The 11009-nt window shown below is 43.1% G+C and overlaps 2 protein-coding genes across 2 annotated transcripts; one reads left to right on the top strand and one right to left on the bottom strand.

Moving 5' to 3' along the window:
* The first annotated feature begins 4953 nt into the window (after positions 1-4953).
* On the top strand, positions 4954-5740 carry LOC124262420. Its single transcript, XM_046696907.1, has 2 exons — positions 4954-5342; positions 5376-5740. Exons 1-2 carry the CDS (start codon positions 5032-5034, stop codon positions 5662-5664), a joined length of 600 nt encoding a protein of 199 aa, XP_046552863.1. The 5' UTR covers positions 4954-5031; the 3' UTR covers positions 5665-5740.
* A 2289-nt stretch (positions 5741-8029) lies between these two features.
* On the bottom strand, positions 8030-10741 carry LOC124262419. Its single transcript, XM_046696906.1, has 2 exons — positions 9636-10741; positions 8030-8223 (listed from the first exon to the last, which is right to left on the bottom strand). Exons 1-2 carry the CDS (start codon positions 10285-10287, stop codon positions 8183-8185), a joined length of 693 nt encoding a protein of 230 aa, XP_046552862.1. The 5' UTR covers positions 10288-10741; the 3' UTR covers positions 8030-8182.
* Positions 10742-11009: the final 268 nt, after the last annotated feature.

Here is an 11009-nt window from a genome sequence, read left to right on the forward strand (position 1 = left end):
AGTTGCTAGCAGTGTTTGCCCTTAACCCTGGAAAGCTGCAGGCACTAAGGACCATAAAAGAAGTTCTGATCAGACTGTGTAGGCCCAGTATTTTAGCTTCAATATAAGTAATTCCTAGCAAACAAAACATTCGACAACAATTACTAACAATTTGAGTTAACTCCAGTGACTGACAGGTCATTGCATTGCATTCGGATAACTTGTTTGAAATTAACAGATCGAGATAAAAACTAGAAATTACTGAAGGATATTTTCTGAAAAATAATATAAAAAACAACAAAACACCAACATAAATAGAACAATATTATATTTACTTACTGGTCAAAAGCAGACATCAGAACTCCACTGCACGGAGTAAAAACACATCCAATAATGTTAATGATATAAACAGGCATCAGTCAAAACCATCACGGTACTGGGAAAAGGGCGATGGCACAGCTTATATCAGGGAACAGGTCAAAATGGCCACGCGAAAAAATGGCCGCACTTACCCTAGTCAAAATGGCCACACAAAAAAAGCCCAAAAAGGCCACAACCCCTAGTTAAAATGGCCATACCAAAAAGTCAAAATGGCCATAAAAATGTCAAAAAGGCCATTCATTATTTTTCCCTTAATTATAGATACTTACTTAGTAAATATTTTGAGATTTTTTTATCCTGTAATTTGAGATGTTTTTTTTATTTAATGCTTTGAGCTGTTTAATTACTCTCGCAATGTTTTCTTAATTAATACTTTTAGATGTTATCTCAAGACCCTTTGATCATTGGGTAGTGTTTTGATGACATGACAATATGTAATTGACTTATGTCAACTCAGTGCCATGATACTTTACTATATAATGCTGGAAAGAACTTAACTGGATATCACTTCCCTCTAACATGGCTGTTAAGTGTGTGAAGTGTACGAAGACCGTCCGGAAAAACCAGCATGAATTGAGTGTGATGACTGCTTAAGCTGATTGAATGTGAGGAAATTAACGGCTACGAGAGTTATCGCCCTTCCATAACAAGGGCTAAGCTCCTTCCCAGCAAGTGAAAACGCCGTCACCCTCCCGGCGAGCTCAGCGAACTAAATAACGCTGCGAGGAGCTAAAGGGGCCATGACGCCATGCGTTGTCATGACTACGCTGCTCAATTGTCTCTTGAATGGATGGCTTTTGGCGAATCATGATTCGGGATGGGTCGTCACCTGTATCTCAGACTTGAGACAGTGAAGACCAGTAGATCTGTATTACAGACTGTGTAGGCCCAGTATTTTAGCTTCAATATAAGTAATTCCTAGCAAACAAAACATTCGACAACAATTACTAACAATTTGAGTTAACTCCAGTGACTGACAGGTCATTGCATTGCATTCGGATAACTTGTTTGAAATTAACAGATCGAGATAAAAACTAGAAATTACTGAAGGATATTTTCTGAAAAATAATATAAAAAACAACAAAACACCAACATAAATAGAACAATATTATATTTACTTACTGGTCAAAAGCAGACATCAGAACTCCACTGCACGGAGTAAAAACACATCCAATAATGTTAATGATATAAACAGGCATCAGTCAAAACCATCACGGTACTGGGAAAAGGGCGATGGCACAGCTTATATCAGGGAACAGGTCAAAATGGCCACGCGAAAAAATGGCCGCACTTACCCTAGTCAAAATGGCCACACAAAAAAAGCCCAAAAAGGCCACAACCCCTAGTTAAAATGGCCATACCAAAAAGTCAAAATGGCCATAAAAATGTCAAAAAGGCCATTCATTATTTTTCCCTTAATTATAGATACTTACTTAGTAAATATTTTGAGATTTTTTTATCCCTTACTTTGAGATGTTTTTTTTATTTAATGCTTTGAGCTGTTTAATTACTCTCGCAATGTTTTCTTAATTAATACTTTTAGATGTTATCTCAAGACCCTTTGATCATTGGGTAGTGTTTTGATGACATGACAATATGTAATTGACTTATGTCAACTCAGTGCCATGATACTTTACTATATAATGCTGGAAAGAACTTAACTGGATATCACTTCCCTCTAACATGGCTGTTAAGTGTGTGAAGTGTACGAAGACCGTCCGGAAAAACCAGCATGAATTGAGTGTGATGACTGCTTAAGCTGATTGAATGTGAGGAAATTAACGGCTACGAGAGTTATCGCCCTTCCATAACAAGGGCTAAGCTCCTTCCCAGCAAGTGAAAACGCCGTCACCCTCCCGGCGAGCTCAGCGAACTAAATAACGCTGCGAGGAGCTAAAGGGGCCATGACGCCATGCGTTGTCATGACTACGCTGCTCAATTGTCTCTTGAATGGATGGCTTTTGGCGAATCATGATTCGGGATGGGTCGTCACCTGTATCTCAGACTTGAGACAGTGAAGACCAGTAGATCTGTATTTCGTAATGGATCAGGTATGAGGCCAGCTGACCAGTTGGTTTACAGTTTACATCAGACGATTAGAACATATCTAACAATATAATGTGATCTTGTCAAGGCAGAAAAAATATTGCTATTCATATCATCAAAAAAACAAAGGTTTGGCTTTTAAGCAATTGCAAGCATCAGTGTTGAAAGATACTTTTGCAAACATCTGGGGTCACTGCTGCTGTTCAGTGATACAGTATTATAAATATGATCACCAACATTCTTTTCACTCAAAAATCGGATATTGAAGTTTCATAAGCACATGAACTAAGAAGCACAATTAACATAATCGTATAGACCCTGAGAGCATTCATTGGCGTTAGATCGACAGCTTGTATCACAAAGCGTCATTTCTTTAAAGAGCAACCTTCTTGGAGTAAGTGAGTGAGTTAGGTTTTACGCTGCTCTAAACAGTACGTTAGCTATATCGATCGGGGAGCACCAGTGCCAGTGATTGAAGTTTTAGACGTTTACCATCTTGGTGAGTGAGTGAGTGAGTGTGGTATCACGCCGCCTTTAGCAATATTTCAGCAATATCACGGCTGGGGACACCAGAAATGGACTCCACAGATTGTGAGGAAACGAACCCTGGTCTACGGCGTGACGAGCCAACACTTTAACCACCTGGCTACCCCACCGCCCCACCATCTTGGAGAAACCCATGAGTATGGGTGTTTATACTGACACCCTAGAATCATAATCTGGGAGATTCAGAGATTCCAACACACGAACAAGACACTTCTATGCTATGCTGCTGGAAACTACGGCGTCCTCGACGACTGAGCCATGTATATACCTCTTCTTATCAGGAGATTTACTTATTTCAGGTGCATCGAGGAGAGAATGAAACAAGATGACCTTGGTTCCCAGATCTTTAGAAAAGAAAGCATCTGTTGTCTTTCCTCCACAGAAAACACTTTGAGCTGCAGGAACAAGCAATGAGCCCACAGTTCTATAAAGGCACCAGCTTTGTATCGGCAGAAGCGCGAAGAGAGTTAACCAGGTGGGACATTGAGGCATCTAGGTGTGGAGTCGAGGCGTCAAGGTGGGGCATCCAGGCGTCAAAGTGGGGTAGCAAGGCAAGCAGAAACATCGAGTTGTCAAGACGGGGTACCGAGTCGTCAAGGTGTGGAATCCAGTAGGGCTGGGACGGATAGGAAAAAGTGGAATCGAGTACCCGCATCTACGGAAATGTAAGGAATACAGCGCTTCTGTCAACTCTCTGAATATTCAATCACGAGTTGACAGAAACTATTATAGAAAACTCGAAAGGATGGCAATAAGACATTAAAACAGATCTTAGGCTATTAAATTTACGTCTGTTAAACCAATATAGAGAGTAACACCATTACTTACATTTATCGTTAAAACCAGGGAGACTATATAAAACACAGAACCTTTTGTTCCCGCTGTAACTGTAACTTTCACTACTCACTGCTCATGCGCAGATACATTACACTCGTTAATAATAACCCCCATTAATCGGACAATACCAATGATGTAAATTAGTGTTGCGTCAATTATGAAAAAGACAAGTTATTATCTGCCCTTGTCATTACAGAGTTCTCTCCTTTTCCGGGTACTCGATTCCAAGAAATAGGACTCGATTCCAGCTGTACCCGACCCGGATTCGAGTACCCGAGTACCCGTCCCAGCCCTAGAATCCATGCGTCCAAGTTGGGTAGCGAGCCAAGCAGACACATCGTAATGTCAAGACGGAGAACTGAGTCGTCAAGGTGTGGAATCCAGGCGTCAAAGTGGGGTACTGCGTCCTCAAGGTGGAATAGCGAGGCAAGCAGAAACATCGACTTCTCAAGGTGGGTTATTGAGTCATCGAGGTGGGGTGATGATCACCCCACATCTCCTACGTCTCAAGATGATGCATCTCCATCTCCACATACAGCCCTCCCAGCACAGGGTCGTCAGCAGCACCTGACACCTTCACACCTTGCTTCATCAACCCACGTGGAGGTCAAACAGGTAACGGATTTCGTGAACAAACGTGTGTATTAGATAGGATAATTATATACTTCTTTAAACCTTAGGAGATACTTTTCTGCAGTTATCATTTGAAGGCTTTAACCAGCAGTAAACCCCACCATCTCGTCCCTCACTGACGCCATATTTATACCACCCGTGAACATCTGGGTTAGAATTGGTCTTCAGCAACCGATGTTTGTCGTAAGAGGCGACTAACGGGATCGGGTGGTCAGACTCGCTGACTTGGTTGACATGTCATCGTATCCCAATAGCGTAGATTGATGCTCATGCTGTTCATCACTGGATTATTTACTGCCGCCTTATAGCTAGAACACTGCTGAGTGTGGCGTTAAACAACCAACCGACCAACCAACCCAACCAACCATATTTATACCCTTCTCGCAGCTCCCAGTTAGATGAATATGTCATCGTTTTACCTACAGCATGCAATATTGTATTCCCTAGATGTATTGTAGCAGTACAATGTGATTGTTTTGTTTGCAGACTCCATCGTGTTGTCTTTCTGTGAAGCCCTCTCGAAATGACTACTTTGGCCACCACCAACAGATTAGAGCTGTAAGTGAAAATTTGGAAGAGTTCAATAGTTCGAACATCGGTCATCCACGGATGAATTGGAACATGGATTTGAAACTCATCACAAAAGGAGGAACGGTGCCTTACCAAGCAACGGGGCAAGTGTTATTTGAATCTGAGATTCATAATCAAGAAAATTCATATTTTTGTGCTGCCCGAATGGAACTGGAACTGGTGTCTTGTGAATCTGACCTAGATCTGTTGCCAAGAGTTCCTGACACAGTCACAAGTACAACCAGATCTAGCCTTGAGCAAACATCAGACAAAGTTGGATCTGCTATTGACTTAAGATCAGTCACAACTAAATCTTCTCTTAACCTTACGTCAGACACAGATGGATCTGCTATTGACCTTAAGTCAGACACAATCGGATATGCCATTAACCTATCACCGGACACACCTGGATCTGCCGGAACGCCTAACGTAACTGGATCTGCTATTCACATAAGATCAGTCACAACAGGATCTGCCACTGACCTTACGTCAGACACAGATGGATCTGCTATTGACCTTACGTCAGACACAGATGGATCTACCACTGACCTAACTCTGTGTATGCGTGGGTCTCATCTATCAGTGTTTTCGTCCCAATACAAAAATGCAGGAACACTTCCAAATCCCAACAAAGATTCCAACGGTAGGCCGCAGTGTCGGAAAAGACAATAGATAATTGTGACCCCTTTGTCTGGTTGTCCAACTTCTCGAGGAATGACGACACTTCGTAGAGAGACACGAGCAAGGCCGTGCGGCCCGCCGTCTGATGTGGAACTATCGGAAACCAAACACCCTCAGATCAAAATGGAAGGTGCCTGTCAACGTAAGAGAAAAGCTGTGGAATTGGAAAATCCACAGAACAATACTGCGGTCAAGAAAACGCCTTTAAAGTGTGACAGAGTGAGCTCAAAAGCAAGGACATACATATATGGAGACCGGGAACACACTACTGTATGCTGTAAACAGTCTCTTGAACCACCCCCCGTACCGCGGATAGATCCGACCCGAGTAGCCCAATCCAGGAGGGCTATTGGTCAAGCCGTGAGTTGGGCTAGTCCGACAATTTCAAGTGGGGGGAGGTCCGATGCTGGTGGTGCTGCAGCCGTATGTCCAAGTGTGGTCAAAAGGAGACTATATGTTAAGGATCCCCCTTCTCCTGGGCACGTCGATCACAATCTGGTTACATCACTGTAGACACATTTCGCTTACTTGTATTGCGTGCAACCAGATATAATACAATCAGTGTTAAATAATGATAGATACAACGAGCTGAATAGTTAGTGTTTTTATTCGAAAATATAACAATGTCATGAACATAACTGAATTAACAAGCTAGAAAAAATACAGTAACATTCAAGTGCGTGCGTGCGTAGGCGTGAAATATCAATATATACAATATCAAAAGAAGAATCACTATGAAAACTTCCGCTTCCACGAAATGGAAAAACGAATGTCATGGACATTGCTGAATTAACAAGACGGTGGGGTAGCCTGGTGGTTAAAGCATTAAAGCGAATCAACAAGCTATTAAACATACAATAATGAACGTTAAATTGTTTGTATACATGTATGTATATGCACTAATTAAAAATGTTGTTTCAGGTAACTCCCTCTGTTCCCGTGCTGCCACGCTCGAGTGTCTCGCCTGTGGCGTAAGCTCCCAACAGTGATACATATCAGCTGCAATAAGTGAGACTTTGCCCTTTAGTGCATTATACGATGCAGTGGAGTTTATGTGAATGTCATGCAATGCAACTTTTTTTAAACATGGGACAGTATTCGTGTATGCAAGGTGACATGACTACGTTTGGTTCAGTTAGTAGAACTTAGTAGTACTGTGACTCAACTCTGGTAAAACTTCACAAAACAAAATAATGATAGTTTGTTAAGTAACGTCTTTATTTTGAAGACAAACATTATGAAACTTTTTCCAGAGTTGGTCTGATGATTCATTACATTCTGCGTTGAAATGAAAAGACCGATTTTGAGCTAGATTGTGATTCATCGGTTCAAACCGACTATAACTGAACCAAACGTATTTTTTGTCAGCTTGCGTACGTGAATACCATCGCATACATAGTTACAACGGATCACATTCACATAAACTCTACTGCAGCGAATAATGCATTACAGGGCAAAGTCTCGCTGAATGTTAACATAGGTCACATGGCCAAACTAGATTTGTAGTGCGCAGATAGTGATATGTTATACGACCGTATCGCACTGATAGCGTGTTGATTACGAAATGTCGGTATCATGTTGACAACGTACTACAACATCAGCAATCAACATTTTCTCAACAGTCAGTATCAGCATCTATAAACTGATGACAAATATGAAAGCATGTACAAATACAATGTAATGTGCATATGTGTATTATAACTTGCATGTTCCTTCAACATAGAGGCTTGTGATAGACGATGGATGGATGGACAGACAGCAGATGGGAATGGCTGGAGAGATGGTAGATTGTTGGGTGGATGGAAAGATAGCAGATGGGTGGCTGACTGACGAAAGGATAGTGGATGGGGATAATTAGTTGTTTTACGCCGCACTCAACAGTATTCCAGCTGTAAGGAGGTGGTCTGTCAATAATCGAGCCTGGACTAGACAATCCAGTGATTGACATCATGAACATCGTCCTACGCGTTTGGGATACGATGACATGTGTCAACCAAGTTAGCGAACCTACCCGGTCGCCTCCTACAAGCATGGGTTGCTGAAGACCAATTCTAACCCGAATCTTCACAGGTAGATAGGTGGATAGAAGATGTGGGATGGATGGATTGATTGATGGATGGATAGGTAGCAGACAGGAAAGGACGGATGGGGAAAGAGTAGATGGGGATGGACAGACAGGAAGACGAGGATGGGTGGATGGGTAGTAATATAGTTGATGCATCCTATAGGAAGGATAAAGAGACAGATAGATAAAACAGCTAGGTATAAAACACTCATAAATAATAAGCGTCTCGAGACATGGTCACAAAGTTATATTCAGTAGATGATGAAAAAGGCATTAACGATTTGTTACAATCTCTTGACACGTGGTCCATAAGTGTAAATAAACTAGAGCGACCGTGTGTATCCTAGATATATATACTATATCCACGTCGGGGATGTCGTTGCCACATCGTGTACAGATGAAGTTGTTTGGGTTGTTGGTTGTATACTCTTGGTGTCCCCCGTCTCAGAGGTCTTCCACTTTGTCTGTCACTTTACCGTAGGTACCTGGAGGACGCCTGGTCATTAGTATAGGGACAATAATGGAAGGGGGGCGTCGGCAATATGGCGTCCGTACAAATAGCCATGAAATCAAGGTGGTTCGTAATTTTTCGATGCACTCTTGGTTGCAAAACGACACAATACAAAAAAACAATGTCTATTCGAAAAATCCTGGGTCCGTCACACAAAGTGATCTTAGTGATGTGTATATTTTACATATTTTACTCCCACAGTTTATCGTGGACTGGCGATAGGGACGTTAATGTGAATTACCCGTCCAGTCAACTCCCACCTGTCCTGTCCAGTCCACTCTACGTCTCCAGTCAACTCCACCTGTCGAGTCAACTCTATCTGTCCCACCCACTCCTCCTGTCCAGTCAACTCCAACTGTCCAGTCAACTCTACCTGTCCAGTCAACCCTACCTGTCCAGTAAACTCCACTCTACCTGTCCAGTCAACTCTACCTGTCCAGTTATCTCCCACCTGTCCAGTCAACTGTACCTGTCCAGTCAACCCTACCTGTCCAGTCAAACCCCCTTTCCAGTCAACTTCCACCTATCCAGTCAGCCCTACCCGTCCAGTCAACTCCACTCTACCTGTCGAGTCAACTCCCACCTATCCAGTCAACCCTACCTATCCAGTCAACTCCCCTTTCCAGTCAACTCCCACCTATCCAGTCAACACTACCTGTCCAGTCAACTCCACTCTACCTGTCCAGTCAACTCCCACCTGTCCAGTCAACCCCACCTGTCCAGTGAACTACCACCTATCCAGTCAACCCTACCTGTCCAGTCAACCCTACCTGTCCAGTCAACCCTACCTGTCCAGTCAACTCCCACCTGTCCAGTCAACCCTACCTGTCCAGTCAACACCCACCTGTCCAGTCAACCCTACCTGTCCCGTCAACTGTACCTGTCCCGTCAACTGTACCCGTCCAGTCAACCCTACCTGTCCAGTCAACTCCCACCTGTCCAGTCAACCCTACCTGTCCAGTCAACCCTACCTGTCCAGTCAACTCCCACCTGTCCAGTCAACCCTACCTGTCCAGTCAACACCCACCTGTCCAGTCAACTCCCACCTGTCCAGTCAATCCTACCTGTCCCGTCAACTGTACCCGTCCAGTCAACCCTACCTGTCCAGTCAACTCCCACCTGTCCAGTCAACCCTACCTGTCCCGTCAACTGTATCTGTCCAGTCAACTCCCACCTGTCCAGTCAACTGTACCTTTCCAGTCAACCCTACCTGTCCAGTCAACTCCCACCTGTCCAGTCAACCCTACCTTTCCAGTCAACCTACCTGTCGAATCAACTCCCACCTGTCCAGTCAACTGTACCTTTCCAGTCAACTCCTCTCTAATTGTGCAGTCAACTCCACCTGTCCAGTCAAATGTCATTATCATGCATGAAACAAAAACTTACCTTCTAGGTACAATACTCGGTTTCGCTCTATCTCCCCTCTTGTAGTAGGATCGAGCTGCTTGAACGCCGCAATGTTTCGTGTCGGTACTAATATTTTGTCCTTATATTTCCTTTGTTCACTGTAAGGGTGTATTACTAACTTATCCATACAACGTTTCCTTGCCTCCACTAAGTCAGTTTGGTGTGCCAACGCGAAATATCGCACGAGACGTTCCATAATAGGTCGATCGTACCACTGCATTTTTCTGTAGGCAGGCAAATCGCACATGCATTGCATCCGAGATAGCGCTTCTACAATATATTTTCCACACGCCTCTTGCAGAAATAGCAGCTTGTACTTCACAGCCAATTGAAGCAGGTACTCGACGTTGTGTTTGTTAACAACGTTCCCGAAGTTGGGGTAGATGAAGGTCAGCATGTCCAAGATGTGGTCAACTGGTCCGACCAACTTGGCCACCGCTTTGTTAGTTTCGCCCGGAGGAGAGATTGGGTCTGGATGTGGCTGGAACTCATTGGCCAGTGTCGAGGATGCCAGAGAGATTATGTTCATGTCCACTTGAAACTCGTGGGCTTCCACCTCTATGACAGCATCCGATTTCATATTTTCCCCCATGAAAAACCTTTTCGCTTCTTTCAAACGACCCTCGTCCATTTTATGTTGTAAATAAGGGGGAACTCCTACAGAGATTTGTCTCTAATTTGCTGGTGTTCTTGAGGCCAGTGAATTCTGGAAATCCAAATGTTGTAAGCCGGGCAAATGACCTTACACCAATTCCGAGAAACGCCGCTTTTCCTGGAAATGTACCACGTGCACTACCGAGTATATTCAAGGACGTCTAAGCGTAAGAAATTTCATATTACCTAATTTGTTAAAAGAAGGTTGACGTTTAGTTGAAATTCCATTATCTCCACTACAGCCGTTTATAACGGGAAAGCAGATAGATACTGTCGCGGTGGTCACAATCATTTACGTCATGTCAACTGACACGGACTTTGACAAACTTTCGCAAATGTTGTACGTGAAGTCGGAAGTCATATGATACAATATCAAAGGGTGACACAGATAGGTTTAGGCATGGAGATAGCTGATGGAACAAAGTCCTTTCATATTGACCCAGGTGTATATGACATAATGTATTGTACTGTGAGGCATTTCGAGTCGGGGTCATCTCAAAAATTATTTTACTTAATCTTTAATCTTCGCAAAGGGCCTGTGGTCTGGGTGCCTCAATATACAAGCACTAACCACTTGTTATCCTTCATCGCCTTTGTAGGCTCTAGATTTTTTCATGATTGGGTACATTTAGAATAAATAAAAACATACATACATGAAAATAATCAGAGATGCAAGTTTGGTTTGTAAGCCTAAATTAA

Source organism: Haliotis rubra, unplaced genomic scaffold (genome assembly GCF_003918875.1).
Source record: "Haliotis rubra isolate DU_JTF1 unplaced genomic scaffold, ASM391887v1 Scf838, whole genome shotgun sequence".
Classification (NCBI taxonomy): Eukaryota; Metazoa; Mollusca; class Gastropoda; order Lepetellida; family Haliotidae; genus Haliotis; species Haliotis rubra.